General features: G+C 43.8%; 1 protein-coding gene across 2 annotated transcripts in view; it reads right to left on the reverse strand.

Annotated features, from left to right (window-relative positions):
* Window positions 1-18,736, reverse strand: part of SPECC1L (sperm antigen with calponin homology and coiled-coil domains 1 like) — a 92,148-nt gene that overhangs the window by 30,556 nt on the left and 42,856 nt on the right. For both annotated transcript variants that reach the window (XM_065889272.1, XM_065889271.1), the window contains exons 10-12: window positions 9,652-9,735; window positions 7,050-7,206; window positions 4,802-4,904 (exon numbers count right to left, since the gene is read on the reverse strand). In XM_065889272.1, coding sequence (XP_065745344.1) covers window positions 4,802-4,904; window positions 7,050-7,206; window positions 9,652-9,735 — 344 coding nt within the window. The remainder of the gene's footprint in view (window positions 1-4,801; window positions 4,905-7,049; window positions 7,207-9,651; window positions 9,736-18,736) is intronic.

The raw sequence follows: 18,736 nt of genomic DNA on the forward strand, positions 1-18,736 counted from the left end.
CGCCTTATGTGAAGTACAGCCCGATAAAAAATGATGTTAAAGAAAACGATGTAAAGGGTTGGGCAATACTGATTTATGCTCGAGATTTCAGTCCTCGATCAAATTAGGAGCCACAGCATTGATGTTCTTGCCACTTGACGAAGCTGAGAGCATCAGTTTTACCCTCACTTTCAGGTATGGAGGACTGAAGTCTTTTAGGATGGAATTTTATGTCTGGCATCTTTCACTTAGCATAATATTTTTAAGATTCATCCACGTTGTAGCATGTATCAAAAACTTCTAATCCATGAACAAAGGATCTTTCCATTTACTTAGATTTTAATTTCTTTCATAATGTTTGTAGTTTCCAGTGTACAAGCCTTGTACCCCCTTGGTTAAATTTATTTCTAAGTCTTTTATTCTTTTTTTTAATTTTTATTTTATATTGGAGTATAGTTGATTAACAATGTTGTGTTAGTTCCAGGTGTAAAGTGATTCAGTTATACATATACATGTACCTATTCTTTTTCAAATTGTTTTCCCATTTAGGTTATTACAGAATATTGAGCAGGGTTCCCTGTGCTATACAGTAGGTCCTTGCTGGTTATCTATTTTAAATATAGCAGTGTTTACGTGTCAATCCCAAACTCCCAGTCTATCTCTCCCTCCCACCCTTCCCCCCTGGTAACGTAGGTTTGTTTTCTAAGTCTGTGAGTCTGTTTCTGTTTTGTAGTAAGTTCATTTTTTAAGATTCCACATATAAGCGACACCATATATTTGTCTTTCTCTGACTTACTTCACTAAGTATGATAACCTCCAGGTCCATCCATGTTGCTGCAAACAGCATTATTTCACTCTTTTTAATGGCTGAGTAACATGCAATTGTACATACGTACCACATCTTCTTTACCCACTCATTTGTTGATGGACACCTAGGTTGCCTCCATGTCTCAGCAACTGTAAACAGCACTGCAATGAACACTGGGGTGCATGTATCCTTTCGAGCCATGCTTTTTTCCAGATATGTTATTATTATTATTTTTGGCCGCACCTCACAGAACACAGGATCTTAGTTCCCCCACCAGGGACCAGGGATCAAACCCATGGCCCCTGCAGTGGAAGTGAGGAGTCTTAACCACTGGACCACCAGGGAATTCCCCCGGATATATTATTCTTTATGATGCTATTATAAATGGAAATGTCGTCTTAATTTCATTTTCAGAGTTTCATTGCTAGTATAGAGAAATTCAACTGATTTTTATATTGACCTTGTATCCTGTAACTCCGCTGGTTTGTTTAGCAGCTCCAAAGGTTTTTATGTGAATTCTTGAAGGTTTTCTAGATAGCAATCATGTCACCTGCAAACAGACAGTTTTACTTCTTCCTTCTCAATGCCGTTTTTTCTTTCTCTTGCCCAGCTGCCCTAGCGAGAACTTCCAAAAAAATGTCAATAGAAATGGTGAGAGTGGGCATCCTTTCCTGTTCCTGATCTTGTGGGGCAAGCACCTAGTCTTTTACCATTAAGTACGATGGTAGCTGTGGGTTTTCACAGATACCCTTTATCAGGTTGAGAAAGTTCCCTTCTATTCCTAGTTTGTTGTTTTTTTTTTTTAATCATGAATGGGTTTTGAATTTTGTCAAACACTTTTTCTGCATCCACTGAGATGATTTTGTGGTTTTTCCCCTTTATTCCACAACATGGTATATTACTTTAATTTTCATATGTTGAACCAACTTTGCATTCCTGGGATAAATCCAACTTGGTCATGGTGCACAATTCCTTTTATTTGCTGCTGGATTCTGTTTGTCCGTATATTTTATTGAGGATTTTTGCATAAGAAATATTGGTCTGTGATGTCTTTTTCTGGCTTTGTTATCAGGGTAATACTGGACTCACAGAATGAATTAGGAAATGTTCTCTATTCTATTTTTGGAAGAGTTTGAGAAAGACTGCTGTTAATTCTTCTTTTAAACGTTTGGTATAATTTACCAGTGAAGCCATCAGGCCCTGGGCTTTTCTTTGTTGAAAGTTTTTTGATCACTAATTCTGTTTCTTTAGTTGCTATACGTCTACTCAGATTTTCTTTCTTTCTTTTTTTTAAATATATATATATTTTTTGATGTGGACCATTTTTAAAGTCTTTAGTGAATTTTTTGGTTACAATATTGCTTCTGTTTTATGTTTTGCTTTTTTGGTGGCGAGGCATATGGGATCTTAGCTCCCTGATCAGGGATCGAAACCGTACCCCCTGTGCTGGAAGGTGAAGTCTTTAACCACTGGACCACCAGGGAAGTCCCAGATTTTCTTTCTTCTTGAGTTAATTTTTTTAAATTAATTAATTAATATTTTTGGCTGTATTGGGTCTTCGTTGCGGCGCACGTGCTTTCTCTAGTTGCGGCAAGTGGGGGCTACCTTCGTTGTGGTGCGCCGGTTTCTCATTTCAGTGGCTTCTCTTGTTGCAGAGCACGGGCTCTAGGCACGCGGGCTTCAGTAGTTGCGGCGCGTGGGCTCAGTAGTTGTGGCGCATGGGCTCAGTAGTTGTGGTGCACGGGCTTAGTTGCTCCACGGCACGTGGGATCTTCCAGACCAGGGCTCGAACCCGTGTCCCCTGCATTGGCACGCGGATTCTTAACCACTGTGCCACCAGGCAGGTCCTTGAGTTAATTTTTATAGTTTGTGTACTTTGAGGTATTTGTCAAATTCATCTACGTTAAACAATTTGTTGGTATACTGTTCACAGTATTCCCTTTTAATCCCTTTCATTTCTATAAGGTCATTAGTAATGTCCTCTCCTTTATTCCTGATTCTAGTAATTTTAGTCTCTTTTTTTTTCCTTTGTCAATCTAGGTAAAGATCTGTAGATTTGCTGATCTTTTCAAAGAACAAACTTCTGGTGTCACTGATGTTCTCTACTGATTCTTCTATCTCCTTTATTTCTGCTCTGACCTTTATTACTTCCTTCCTCTGACTGCTTTAGGCTTAGTCTGCTCTTCTTTTTCTACTTTCTTCAGGTTGACGGTTAGATCATTGATTTGAGATTCTTCTTCTTCTTCTTCTTCTTTTAATCTTTTGGCCACACCGCACAGCATGTGGGATCTTAGTACCCCAACCAGGGATCAAACCCACACCCCCTGCATTGGAAGAGCGGGGTCTTAACCACTGGACCGCGAGGGAAGTCCTGATATTCTTCTTCTTTATAAAGATAGGTGTTCACAGCTATAAATTTCCCTGAGAGCTGTTTTTCAGCACCTCTTGCAAACTGTGTTATGTTGTGAATTTTCCTTCAGTTATTAATTTCTAATTTCATTCCATTGTGATCAGAAAAGATACTTTGTGCAATTTCAATCTTTTAAAATTGATGAAGATTTGTTTTATTACTCAACATACAGCCTATCCTGAATGTTCTACGTGCACCTGAGAAGAATACATACTTTGCTGTTGTTGGATAGAGTGTTCAACAGATCTCTCACAGGTCTAATTAGTATATAGTTCATGGTTCAAATCTTCTATGTCCTTGCTAGGTTTTTCTATCTAGCTATATCCCAATCATTTACTTTTTTTTTTTGGCCTAAGCAATTATTTTATAAGTGTACAGTTCAGTGGCATTAAGTACATTCACATGGTTGTGTAACCATCACCAGAATCCATTTCCAGAACTTTCTTCATCTTGCAAACTGTAACTCTGTACCCTTTAAACAATAAATCCCCATCACCCCCTGCCCCCAGCCCCTGGCAACCACCATTCTACTTTCAGTCTTGATGAATGTGACTATTCTACAGAGTTCATATAAGTGGAATCCTAAAATATTTGTACTTCTGTGTATGGCCCATTTCATTTAGCATAATGTCATGGAAGCAACCTAAATGTCCATCAACAGATGAATGGATAACAATGCGGTACATATATATGATAGAATACTACTCAGCCATAAAAAAGAATGAAATAATGCCCTTTGCAGCAACATGGACATAGAGATTATCATATTAAGTGAAGTACATCAGAGACAAGTATCATATGATATCACTTATGTGTGGAATCTAAAAAAATGATACAAATGAACTTATTTACAAAACAGAAACAGACTCACAGACAGAAAAACAAACTTACTGTTACCAGAGAGGATACTGTCTGTGTGTGTGTGTTGGGGTGGGGGGGATAAATTAGGAGTTTGGGATTAGCAGTTACTAACTACTATATATAAAAGATAAACAACAAGGTCCTGCTACATAGCAAGGGGAACCATATTCAATGTCTCGTAGTGACCTATAATAGAAAAGAATCTGAAAAAGAATAGAAATATATATATGTATAAATGAATCACTTTGTTATATACCTGAAACTAACACATCATAAATTAACTACACTTCAGTTTTTAAAAAAAGGTTAATTAAAAAAAAGAGAGAGAGACTGACAGGGCAAGAAAGGAGAGGCTATAAAACAGTCCAGATGTGAAATGACAGGGCACAAAGACAGCCCAGTGGGAAGGGGAAAAAGCTAAGAGAAAACTTTAAACATATCAATGATAAGTAAGATCTTAATTTAAAGTAAAATAAATATATTTTCACTCTTAGTCCAGATGAAGCCTTAACAAAAGCAATTAACTGGGACTTAAACGATAAAGTGCTACAACAGCTGAACAAGAGTACTGTAAAGGTTAGCTACTCTGGAAAGGTAAGAAACTTATTTCATCCAAGGGATACTCTGCCACGTTCAGGGTAGACTTGGAACCCAGTGCAGGACTCGTCACTGCTCAGGTGAGCTGCGCCGTCAGCACCTGGCGTGGCAGCTGCTCCCCTGGGACAAAAGAACCATGGGGCTACCTGATAGCCTTCGGTTTTCTTCTGACACCACTTCAGCAAGGCGTTCCTCTTGGATCCTCCATATTCTCTTGCCAACGCCGAGAGAGGGTCCTTCCTTTCTTCCCTGATAAGTGAAAATAAGGAACCCAAGTTGAAATATTTCTTATTTGAGCACCCTTCTAAACCAGAAATCCAACACAACAGAACATTTGAACAGAACAAACGCACACTCAGAGGCAACCAATGGCAAGATGTACCTTCACCTGTTGGATTTTTCCTGTCAATTTTTATGGGTCCCACAGACCCACCACCATCAGGGGGCTCTGCCATCTGTAGGGGGCTCTACTCATTATCCACACGGAAACTGGCAAAGATTCAGCACCACTGCATCTTGGGTTCCTCATTTTCACTTAGGGAACAAAGGAAGGACCCTCTCTTGGCACAGCACCACTGTGCCAGGCCATGTGCATGTGCGGGGCAGGGTGCAGTGAGCAACACAGAGACCCTGCCTCTCAAGGAACTTCAGAGTTTACTACAGGACAGACCAACTACAGAAGCTTGGGGGGAAAAAGAAAATCAATGGCTATACCTTACTCATTTCTTAAAATTATATGGAGGGTACTTTAGGGCACTGTCGACTGCCTTGGAGGCAGAATAAATATCCTGCCCCAGACCAGACACTGAATCAAAAAAGATTTTGTGATCACGCTGGCGATGGAGCAGGGGAGGCATACAACCCACTCCTCCAGTACCCAATCCTTCCTTCCAGAAACTATTCTAGAAGCAGAACAGAATACCAAGGAGCACTCTGTAAGACAACCTGTTTCTTGACAAGCAGCACACTCTTAAAAGCCTGGTCTATTTTTAGTGATGACTCTGCACAAGTGGAGATTCTAGCCCTACGACCCATACACTCAACAGTCCAGTAACTGCCCTAGAGGTTATGATGTTACAGGTGGCTTACTATTATTCTGTCCAGATTCACCCTACAAAGTACGGTAGGAAATCAAAGAGAACACATGTAGAACTGAAGCTTTTCCAAGTGAGAGGTGCACTGAAATAGCACCAATTTTTATTTAGAACCAAAAGTAAAATATGAAAATATTTCAACTTGCAGTTAGACTGCTGTCTTGAAGAAATATACTTTTATGTTCGTGTACCTGCCCACCGATTGCTGCCCTGATTTAAAGGGTTCAAAGAAGTTTGTTATAACACCACTGATCACAGGAAATGAGAATGAAGATAAAGGTGATATGTGAATGAAAACAAAAGGGCAAGTCAAAAGAAAAAAAAAAACCTCTATTATGCTCAAAATAAAAGTAACTACTACAATCACTTGTGAAAGGTTTCCTCTAGTTCACACAGGCCATTTTGTTATAGAAACAGCTTAAAAAGCATCAAAGACGAGTAAAGTCTATGGGCACAATGAGAAGCTGCAGCAGAGAGCCTCCTAGAGCAGAGGCTGCTCTCCTGGAACACCTTCACTGTACGACAAGGAAGCTAAGGCCAGGAGACACCGTGTGGAGGCTCACAACTTCTAAGTGGGGCACCAGGAAGAGTGGGGGCCCTGCCCCCCAGCGCAGACAGCGCTCCCCCGGGCTTGGCCAGGGCAGCCTGAGCTGCCCTCCCCACTGCACCCGGCCTGCCTGACCCGCACTGAGTACGGGACCACTCTTCTAAGAGGTCGGTCCCCGACAGGCTGGGTTGTATAAGTGAGCATATAATTTGAGTTTGAGACACCAAATATCCCACTTTTACTCAAACTTGTAAGTCAGTATACGGTAAAGTTCTGAAACCCACTTCCATCCCTCCTCCAGTTCGTGTTCAGCCCTCCTGCGCACTCACTGGAGTCACTGGCCCTGCCAGTAGCGCTCACCTTCCTCCCGGTCCCCCACCCTCAAGGCCTCGCTCGAGTTCCCCTCTTCCAGCCTCCCCAACACTCCATCCACACCCCGTTTTCACTAAACTTACTTTTGTACTCAGCTGTTCTCTACTTGAAAAAACCAAAACCAAAAAACCCCACAAAAAACAAAAACACCAGCTGCTTGGGGAAAATAATTCTCTCTTTTACTTTGCTTTACTTTTTCACTTTCATATCATCTTTCCCAATTCTAGGCATAGAAGACTAGATCAGAAAACACTAAATAACACATAAAGAATGAAAATACATCAGTGCTCGAATGCCGTTACTTTATAACCTGATCATTTAATTTCAAAAGGCCAGGAACGGCAGGCATGAAATGCACCAATACTAACTACTGTCCTCTACCTTATCCGGCTTCGAGTGGTGGGGGTCACGGAGGCTGTGGGGGAGGAGGACAGGGACAGCTGTGGCGATGTGGCACCAATGGCCATGAGCGAGGCAGGAGACGTGCCCTCAGGTGCAGAGACATCTCGCTTCATCTCTTCACTGCTTCGTCTGGACACTGAGTGTAAGAAACAGCCATTATGCAATTTATAGCAAAAACATTTTAAGCTGAGTTCTTGAGACATCTTCTTCAGCAAGTCCCCAAAAGAGCAGAAATTATCACACAGGAGGAAAAACTAACATTCTCTTTAACTTACTGATAACTTGAAAGGATTTTTTTTTTTTCCATTTTAAAAAACTGTAGGGGGCTTCTCTGGTGGCGCAGTGGTTGAGAATCTGCCTGCCAATGCAGGGGACACGCGTTCGAGCCCTGGTCTGGGAAGATCCCACATGCCACGGAGCAACTAGGCCCGTGAGCCACTACTGAGCCTACGCATCTGAAGCCTGTGCTCCGCAACAAGAGGGGCCGCAATAGTGAGAGGCCTGCGCACCGCAATGAAGAGTGGGCCCCGCTTGCCACAACTAGAGAAAGCCCTCACACAGAAACGAAGACCCAACACAGCCAAAAATAAAAATAAATTAAAACAAACAAAACAAAAAAAACTGTGAAAAAGGTACAGTTGTTGAAATATGCACAGAAGCCCACATTCCCTGAAGGCAAGGAGTGTGTCTCATCCACCCTTAACACTCAAAGCACCCACCTGGCCCACAGTGAGTCCCCCGCAAACCTGCGTTCAACTACAAACATGACCAAAGCCAAAGGCTAACTAAAGCAACATTCACTCTCAACCAAAATCAACACAACCCTTCTGAACGTGGCCAAAAACACTGCTGAAGAGACAGAAAGGAAAGATGCTTTGTTACAGGGCCACGCTTAATTCTGGGTCAAGATTTTTTTTTTTTTGGCTGCCTTGGGTCTTCATTGCTGCGCGTGGGCTCTCTCTAGTTGTGGTGAGCGGGGACTACTCTTTGTTGTGGTGCACGGGCTTCTCATTGCAATGGCTTCTCTTGTTGCAGAGCAAGGGCTCTAGGCGTGCGGGCTTCAGTAGTTGAGGCGCATGGGCTTAGTTGCTCCACGGCATGTGGGATCTTCCCGGAACAGGGATCGAACCCATGTCCCCTGCATTAGCAGGCAGATTCTTAACCACTTCGCCACCAGGGAAGTCCCAAGCCACGTTTTAAAAAACATGAATCAACAAAACAGAAAAGCAAAAGGTGTCGTGTCAAGTCAACTACCGAGGATAAGAACAATCAGGAAAGTCCTATTTTGAAAGCGTAAGGCAATACGCCTTGTTGGAATTACGAAAGTCCTGAGAACTGGGAGGTGGAAGCAGCCATTGCAGCCGTTGAAAACGGAGCCACAACAGAAGCGGCTTTCTGGCCACGATGACGTGAGATGCGAGACAAGGCTCCTGACCTCAGAGTCTCTCACGTCAGATGATGCTGGAAGCGAGGGAGCCATTACTGCATCATCCCAGGCTGGCCGTAATGCAATCATGCCAAACACCAGTAATTTCCCCCGGATGACTGGAACTGCACCCTTTCATTGACTAAACTTCTCCTGATGATTTTAGGATAGCCACAGCAGACTATAACTCGGCAAAAGCTAAGAGGTGTGTTTAAAGATCGAGAGGAGACATGCTTTCTCCTATTACAAGACTTTATCAGAGTGATCCACTTGCATATTTGACATAATTTTATAATTATTCTGCCTTTTCATTTCAATGTCAGACCTCTGTATGCCTTAAATCGGCAGTTTCTTTTAAGTGGTATGCTAGGAAATTGGATGAGAACACCTTTGATAATTTTATATCAAACAGAGGAAACAGACTGAGAAAGAATCAGAAGAACTCTGTTTCAGGAAAAGGCTCTGGATCTGGGCTTTGGGGGTGGTGATTTTGGCTGGACTTCCCACTGATTTAAAGACCCAGCTACGATGTACAAAAACTGTACTAACTTAAACCCACATACAAGCGGGGCACACACCATAGGAGGCAGGGTTATAAGAATCTCTCCTTTCCTGGTCCAATTTCTAGTTGAGCTATTAAGGGTTAAAAAAAGGCCACAAGGGGAAAATAATATGAACACTGATAAACTGAAGAGTTAGCTCTAGGAGACTGAAAAAGTAAGCCCATCAAATTCATCATTGTAAAATGGCTGTAACACTGGAAAAATCGGGCTTCTGGAGAATTTTTGGTGTGCTCTGAAATAACCCTTCAAAAACAGTCATGACACATCTTGTGATAAATATTTTAACCTTTCACAGCTACCCAACTTGTATGAACCTATATTTTCAGTGTATCTTCTAACCCACTCTAGGCACTTAATGAACACTTGTTAAGTGAATGGAACTATCTAGCTCTCATTTTTTATTTTTGAAATCAGGGCCACGAAATGTGATTTCTATGAAATGTGTAAGATACAACAGGGGAAATTCAGAGTGAAAAACAATCAACTAAAGAGGCAACTAAGGTTAAATTAACCTAAAGAGAAAGTACTCGGTACCATCACTAAAACTTCTGGAAGAATCTTTTTAAAAGAAATTTCAGATAAAAAGTATTACCTGAGATGGTCTTGGCACTTTCCATGGCAGGTACTCTCGGCAGAGAAGCAGGTCGGCTGGTTGAAGATGTTCTTAGTAGATGCTCTGCACAGGGTGGAAAGCGTCACAGTAAAGAGACCTGACCCTGAATTTCAAGAGGCAAAGGCAGCAGGAAGGTGAGTTTTGCTCACTTTGCCCCTGAGGCTCGTCTGTCCCTCCTTCCCATCCAGGGCACCTCAACGGCTCCCCACAGAGTCCCCTATACAAAACAACTCCCATAGACAAGGACCAAGGGAAAACATCTCATTCAACTTTTATTTCTAGGGATGAGACATGCAACACAGATGAACACTTCTAAACCACCGACTGCTACTTACCTCTGATGCAATTCAACCAAAATTCCAAGATCCCCCACTGCATCTAGGTCTAAAAGTACAAACTAAATCAAAGCCTTGCCCTGTGTGCCTACAGTTAGTGGAGGAGCCATACGTGTCTACAACCAGAGACAAGTCAGGATGGAAACTGGAATAAGAGAATGATAAAGCACTATCAAGCCACAAAGAGGGATTTCCCTGGTGGCACAGTGGTTAAGACTCTGCACTCCCAATGCACGGGGCCCAGGTTCGATCCTTGGCCCGAGAACTAGATCCCACTTGCATGCCGCAACTAAGAGTTCACAACTAAGGAGCCGGCAAGCTGCAACTAAGACCCGGTTCAACCAACCAAATAAATAAATAAAAAGATCTATCAAGCCACAGAGGTAGAAGCCATTTGCTTCGACTTCAGGCATCAGGAAGCCTTCAGCAGCATAATGACATGAATTAGTCTGTCAGATGGCTGGCTTCACTAATGGAGAACAGGGCTGGGGAACAGTATTCAGCCAGATGACATTCAGAGCAGAGGTAGAAGGACATTCAAGTTAGAGGACAATAAATCCCAGCATGGCTGAACCACGGGGCGGGGGGGGAACAGAGAGGGCAGCAGGGGGATAGCTCTAAAGCGGGGATGTGGCTAACTGACAAGAGCCTCACTGCCTGGCATGAGGACTTCAGTCTGAGGGCAGCGAGGACCCTCAGGAGGGACACAACCAGATCCTGCCTCCCCGTCAAGGGCACAGCTCTGCCTGTTCTCGCTGAACACAGGCTGAGCTGGAGTCTCTGAAGTTCCCCGAGCCCTGGCACAGTGGTTCCCTTGCCCCCTCAGCCCGGCCAAATTCACCAGCCTTTGGGCCCAGTCTGACACCCCTTCCTCAGCACCTGCTCCCCAAAATGCGTGCCCCAGACACAGGCTGGCCCGCCTCTGACCTCGGTGACAAGCCCAGCGAGGCTGTCACCAGGCCAGGACAACAAGCAAGGAAGGCTGGATGTGTCCCGCCTGGTCCAGTGTGTCAGGGACATGTGATGGGGCTGGGCTAAGTGAAGACAGTTAGTCCTGTCTGAGAACAAACACACTGGACGGGGAAAGGTGGGATCAACCAGACACCAGTCAAACAGCCCCATCAGCACTTCGTTTTAAGAATTAACAATTTAAAAACTACTCCCTTTCAGAATATCGTGATGTCAAAAGTAATGGCCTATCACAGCATCTTTCAAGGAGAGCACATCTTTCATGCCAAATGTGTTTTCTACGCGTGTGAGGACTATGTGGTTGTGACCTCACAGCACTCTGGAGGGAGGCTCCAGAAGACAGGACTCACACAGCCCATAGCCACTGCGCCTTTCTTATCCTGAACCAACAAAGCCTCGGCGCAGAGCCCACCAGCAAGCATCGGTCAAAATTCTGAACTCTGTGGTGCTTGCACTCCTCTTCACGGGAAGAGCACATTATGCACAGACTGACAGACAAAGCAAAGTTCGTGGAACATGGCGAGAGTAGGAAATAGGAGTCAACATTTTAAATTTAGTCCAAATGTCCACTTCACAGTTACGAGACTGGTCATGTCCCTGAAGCCTTCATCTCCCAAAGAACACAGCACATGAGGAAAATGAGGACAGATTACAGAGACACACGGGTCAGAACAAGGAGGGTGCCAGCCGAGAGCAAGCGGGAGGCGCCCCATCTCCGTCTCTGCCACTGGGCACATGGAAGGTGCGCGACTGAGGCACGGTGCACAGGCCTGCCGCCCACCCAGTGCGGCCTGCTCTCACTGCATGTGTAAGGATCCAAATCCGTCTCAACTCAGTAGACAGTCCCTGGCACAGGCCAACGCTGCCCTTCTGAGAAGGTACAAAAAGGCACTGTTCGGAGGCACCTTCCAATGGGCACAGCGCTGCCTGCCGCTCCGGGTGGTGTTCTCACTGCTGCTTGCGACACCAGCCACGAAACGAGCACAGGCCCCTCCGCTGCTGCAGCAGCGGCTAGATTACAGCTTCACGTCAAACTGCCGGAGAATCCCTCTTTGGGAAATAAGATTAGTGTGTCACAATCAGACGTGGCAGGCAGAAGAGAGCTGACGTTACAGTAATCAGGTCTACTCTATTGCCATATGGAGCTATTCTTGTCTTTAATCCACTCATTAAACAAAAACCACGTGGGTGTCCATGACTTGCCAGGCACTGGGCATGATGCAAAGGTCAGAGAAAGGAGGAAAGAAGGCAGCAACTTGCCCTCCTGGAACTCAGAGTCTACAGCGGAAGCCAGACATTTAAAAAATCGCTGCGCGTGAGGGATGCAGGAAAGAAGCAGTACAAGGGGCTCTGGGAACACAGCAGGGGACGTGACCTGCTCTTGAGAGGAGGTCCGGAAAGGCCTCCTCGGGAAACGACATCTCAGTTAAGACTAGAAGGATAATTAATAGCTTTTATACAGGCAAGGGAGAGCGTGTTCCCAGCACAGTGTTCAGCAGACACCAAAGGAAATCTAGGACACCAGTGCTGTGAGGGCTGGCGAGGCTGGAAGGCCAAAGCAGGCCAGGCTGAAGAGTGTGGCCTTCACCCACTGGCAACATGGAGCCAGTGATGGTGTCTCGGGTGGACATCCTTCCAGCTGCAGGGGGTGGGAGGGCAACAGTGCATGCAGGGTGATGAGTTATACCCAGAGCAGAGAGCAGAGAGCCTGGACCCAGGTGGTACCAGGGGAGATGGGAGAAGTACACAGATTCAAGGGCTCTTCAATGAGGCAGAATCAACAGACTTGCTGACCACCTGGAAATGGTGGAGATAGAAAGGAGGTTCCACATACAGAGATAAGAGAGAAGAAGAGGACTCTGGGAGGGAAAGAGATGAGGACACATGCAATTTGAGGACCCGATAAGATATCCAGGGAAAGATGTGGAGTGCAGGTTTGATCCCTGGTTGGGGAGCTAAGATTCCACATGTCTCGGGGCCAAAAAACCAAAGCATAAAACGGAAGCAATATTGTAACAAATAAAGACTTTAAAAATGGTCCACATCAAAAAATCTTTTATAAATAAATAAATAAATAAAAATAAAAATAGGAGCCTAAGGATTTCCCTGGCGGTCCAGTGGTTAGGACTCTGAGCTTCCACCACAAGGTGCACGGGTTCGATCCCCGGTCGGGGAACTAAGATCCTGCAAGCTGCGTGGTGTGGCCAAAAAAAATACAATAAAATACAAAATTAAAAAAAAAAAAAAAGACTCTTAAAAAAAATTAAAATAGGAGCCTAAATACCCAACTCCTGCTCATTGAGGAGTAGTTCCAAACACACTAATGTTCCTGCTGAAAATAACTGTTATATCTTGAAAACATACAAACATCAACTACTTAAAAGCACTGAAGAGAAACTAAAAGCAGGCAGAAAATGAAAGAAATCTGCATTTGGAAGGAACTGGCACTGGGTGAGTTTCCTAGTTTTATGACTATAGGTGTGAGTGTAGGCCCCACCTGAGGCCATACAGGGCAGCTGAAATTTGGTAGAAAACCCAGGGTCTTATCATTGCCTCGAAGAAGCAGAGGAGATATCTCAGGACAACCAAAGCTGCTGGAAAGCAAGGGGGTTGGGGAAATACCAGAAAGGAAAGAATCACAAATTTTGTATATAAACTCTGCTCGTATCCCACTGACCTCTGAAATCCACAAGCACTCAGATTCCAAGGAGTTGAATTAAGGAAAAATAGCTGAACAGTTATTTCAACTGAAGGAAAGAGGTTAGAGTTTGAGGTGAACCAAGTTAACTGCTTGCTAACAAAAACCAATTTTCTGCAGAGGAATAAGACAGAATTCAGAATCTCTACGATGTGTAATTCACACTGCCCAGAATACAATCCAAAATTACTAGACATACAAAGAAAAAGAAAAAGTGACTCATACTCAAAAAAGAAATGGAAACCCACCCAAATATGACTTATATGTTGGAATTAGCAGAAAAGCATTTAAAGCAGCTACTGCAAATATGTTCAACATTATAAAGGAAAATATGTTCTCAACAAATGAATAGGAAATCTCAGCTGAAACTGCTGAGACAGTATGAGACATGCCCTTCCTGAGATGCAATGCAAAAGACAGCCTAAAGCTGAAATTAGGGCAGACACAGAAAAATCCTCTGGAGCACCCGCCCCACTCTAAACACAAAGTATCACCAGAGCAACTGGAAGCCTGCTGTGCACTGAGGACATCACAGCAACAACAAAACTCAAACCCAGCCCAGCTCCTGAGCAGATTAACTCAAACTCTGACATTAAACACCTAGAAGGAAAGAGGTGCCCATGTCAAGGCATAAAACTGCTGTCCTACACAAGATTCCCAGCTTTCAACAATTATAAAATATACAAAAAGCAAGAAAAAACAATACATCCAGCTCACTGCATCAAGATAGCAAGTAATCAATAAACCAGACTTGGACATGGCACAGATGCTGCAACTATCTGACAGGTCATTTAAAATAACTATGATTAATTATGTTAAAGCCAACATGCAACAGTTACAATTTCCTATTTGATTTTCACTTATAGTTTCCACCTCTCTGCTGAAATTAGACAAATAAAACTGTGAGAACCACATCTCTGGTTCTCAACTGGGGCAGTTTTGCCAACATACCAAGGTCTTGAGGCATTTTTGGTTGTCACAACTAGGGGAGTGGGGTGCTACTAGGACCTTACCAGCTAGTGGGTAGAGGCCAGGGATGCTGCCAAACACCCTACAATGCAGCAAACAGAGAATGAATTTTATGCATATACTTAAAAAAAAAATCAACCGGAATTGTGGGTGGGGGGGGAATGAAATGCAAACTGTGATAAAACTAATCTAACTGTATTACAAAAGCATGACCTAACCACAACGAGAGAGAGGTGAAAAAAGGAGCTGACCTAAGTAACTGTGAGAAGAATGTTGTTTCGAGTGGAGACTCTCAGGCTAAACACAAAAAGGACTGTACACAAACGCTGCACTCTGCTACATTTGCTTCTCACAGGGTACGGTTTAGCAATTTGGAAACTACTGTACATGTATAAACTCATGATTTTTGATAGAGAAATAATCATCACGTGTGTACGTATGGGTTGGTGCACATACATACAGTCTTCCTGGCTCTGTCCAGAGAGGAGCTGGAGGAGGTGAAACCTCAGTAGTAGTGGGTACGCCTCGCACCCAGATCTCGTTTTCTAAATACTACTGATTCCACAGCTAGTGCAGGGGAAAAAACAAGCCTGGATCATCTGTGGTGCCCCAAAGTAAGAAAGTGCTTTGGCACTTTGGTGGGGTGGGGGATGAAAAGAGCTCCCAATGATCAACGTTGGAATAACATGAGCAGCAAAATAAATAATAGTAATAGACTAACCCAAAGAATAAAATAAATATCCACGAGTCCATACTAATACAAATAAGGGCTATAAATATAACAATAAGTATAATAATATAACACAAATGATTCCTTACAGGAAGAATGAGGAAATAGAAAATCACCGCTAGAGCACAGTACTAACTGCTGCAGGCAAAATGCACAAACAGATGCTAAAATCAGTGAGAGGAAGTTTAAGCAGGAATAGGATATTTATTATTCACTAGCAGACAACCGCTTCAACCAAGTGATCCAGGTCACGTCACCAGTAACAGGACACATCAACATCACGTGTCCCGTCACCAGTAACAGGACACATCAACATCACGTGCCCCTGACGTGATGCACGTAGACAGGCACATCACCTTGTGCTGCCCTTCCCAGCAGTACGTAACCTCAGCCTAAGCAGGAGAAAACATCAGACAAGCCCATCTTGAGAGACATTCTAAAAAATAACTGACCAGTACTCTTTAAAGTGTCAAGGTTCTAAAAGACAGGGAGAGGGAAAAGCTGCTGCAGAACGGTGGAGACTCAAGGAGGTAAGACAACTCGGTGCAAACTGGGGTCCTGCGTTTGATCCTGGAACAGAAAAGGGACAGCAGTGGAACAGTCGGTGAGATTCAGAGACTGCACTTCAGTTAATAACATTTCCACGATATTGCTTTCCTACTTTTTTTTTTTTGGCTGTACACGGGCGTCTCACTGTTGTGGCCTCTCCCGTTGTGGAGCACAGGCTCTGGACACGCAGGCTCAGCGGCCATGGCTCATGGGCCTAGCCGCTCTGTGGCATGTGGGATCTTCCCGGACCGGGGCATGAACCCATGTCCCCTGCATCGGCAGGCGGACTCTCAACCACTGCGCCACCAGGGAAGCCCTTGCTTTCCTACTTTTGATAATTGTTCTATGGTTATGTAGTTTGTCCACATAAGGGAAGCTGGGTGAAGGATTTTTTTTTTCTTTTTTGGCCTTGTGGCTTGTGGGATCTTAGTTCCCTGACCAGGGATCGAACCTGTGCCCCCTGCAATGGAAGTGTGGCGTCTTAACCACTGGACCACCAGGGAAGTCCGTGCGTGAAGGATTTAAGAGAAGTCCAATACTTCTGTAACTCTTCTGCAAGTCTAAACTTATCTCAAAACAAAGAGTTGAGAGACAGACAGAACACCTTAAACAAATAGTGCAATGCATGCTTATTGCAACAAGGTACTGACTGCAACTTACCTTGAAACACATTTAAAAAAGATGAACTGAAGGAAAGATAGAAGGATGGATAAATATGTGATAAAGTGAACATAGCAAAGTGCCATAGAATCGAGGTAGTGAGATGTGGATACGTGACTTCTTTCCACTTTTCTGTATGCTTGAAATTTTACATAATAATATGGAGAAAATATGGGAGCCTAGATGGTTTGGTTTATCAAGACAAATACTAAGAACTACAGGGAAGGAAAGACCTTTGGAAGTGAACAGATACCCATTAGGCTGTAAATACAGGAGGGTAGCATTTCTATCTGAATTTCTCCTCGAAATTTCCCAGCTAGGGCTGGATCTAGGGCTGGGCCAGAATCTGACTTAGATCTACCCTTTGGAGAATGCAAATTGCTGTGAAACTTTTAAATAAAAGGTTCTTTTTATTTTAATTTAAAACAAAGATTTGGCTTTCTAGTAAAACCTCCTAACTTTGTATCACATTCATTACATGTACCTTCACCATAAATAAATTTTTTCAAAATAATTAATTTTTAAAAAGGTTTACATCTCTATCCTCAACACAATTTAGACAGATGATCACAGCAAGAATCTCTTTACAGAACATGGCTATCCTTGGACTAATCAGCTCTCTCGGATCCTTGTACATCTGAGCTGATGACACCAACACCACACTCAGGTCCCACTGACGCTGGGCAACCCCAGGCTCCCTAACCATCTGCATCGCCCAGCCGAGGTCTCTGCTTGCACTGGGCCTTCTAAGATCACTGTGCAAGGGGACAGTGGGGACAGTGAAGACCCTCCCAACTGCCTGTATCCACGTACCTGCTTAGGCTACAAACACCAACTCATATCTTATCTACAAATATTCACCTGTCATGACCCAGATCACAGAATTCAACTGCCAACAATACCAACAAAAGAGCATTTGATTAGTCCATTTATAATAAGATCTCTGGTCTAAAACATTTTCCTGCAACTGACATACAAGCATGATGAAAGACAGAAAAAAACCCACACCTTTTATAAAATACTTAACTGGAAAAACCAACAAATTATCCAATTTAAGTATAGTAGAACAAGAGGCAGCACTTTTCAAGTTTTCAGGAATGAAGCCATTGAAATTTTCAACCTGAAAATCACAGGCTGTGTGTGACTTCGGCCAGGACAGAAGAGACAATCAGGGGAGAAAAGCACCTCCAGCAGAGCTCAGAACTACTCTCTTAACTGGCATGGAGAACCACGGTGGTTTTTTATGAACTAGAATCATTTAGTTGTTCTCAGTTTTGTAAGTGGTTTCTTTCCCTAGTGACTGTTTAAGATAAAAGGTTACACTATCAACAAATTCTCAGATACAAATTCACCCAAGTGTATTTCCCTCTCTCTTGTATTTGCAGTTTCAACCAAGCCCAGTTAAGGCACCAGAACAGACAGAAGTGGAGAATGTGGCTGGCACTTGCAGGCAGACTGCACACACAATGTGCCCAATGGTGTTATCATATGACCATTACCAATAATAAAAAGAAGAGAGCCAAAAAGAGGTTTAATTCGGCAGAGCCTCAGAGACACCTAACACATTTTGTCTGCGTCTTCAATAACCTTGGCCCGCAGACCTTCCACACCCACCTTCCACCTATAAAGCCAGGCTAAGAGCAAAACTAAATGGTAATCTCTGCCCAGTTTCCCAAACTTGTCCCTTCCTAAGAATCACTTGGGGTGCTTGTGAAAATGAAGTTTCCAAACTCCCTTCCTGGAGAGTCCATGTCAGCAGATCTGAGACGAGGCCCCGGATTCCACATTTTACCAAGTGACTCAGGTAAATCTTATCAACAGGTAAGTTTGAGAAACACCACTGATGCTGGAAAGGTTTCCCCAGTAAACCTTGTGCTGCTGTGGGCCAATCAAGATGAGTGGGGAAGGTAGCCTTGAAAGGGGAGAAGCCCCCTTCGGACGTAGTAACAGAGTGAGTACAGACAGGAGAGAGAGGCCCTGGGCACAGCACCCCTCACAGGCCAGGCAGGAGGACTGAGCACAGGAGACGGAGGAGGAGATGCAGAGTGGGCGTGAAGGACACCAGAAAGAACATCCAGGGGTGGGCGGGCTCAACACGGCCAGATGCTGCCCACAGCCACTGACACCGTGGACCACAGCAGCTCGGGTGGACAG

This window comes from Phocoena phocoena, chromosome 13 (assembly GCF_963924675.1).
Source record: "Phocoena phocoena chromosome 13, mPhoPho1.1, whole genome shotgun sequence".
Taxonomy (NCBI): Eukaryota; Metazoa; Chordata; class Mammalia; order Artiodactyla; family Phocoenidae; genus Phocoena; species Phocoena phocoena.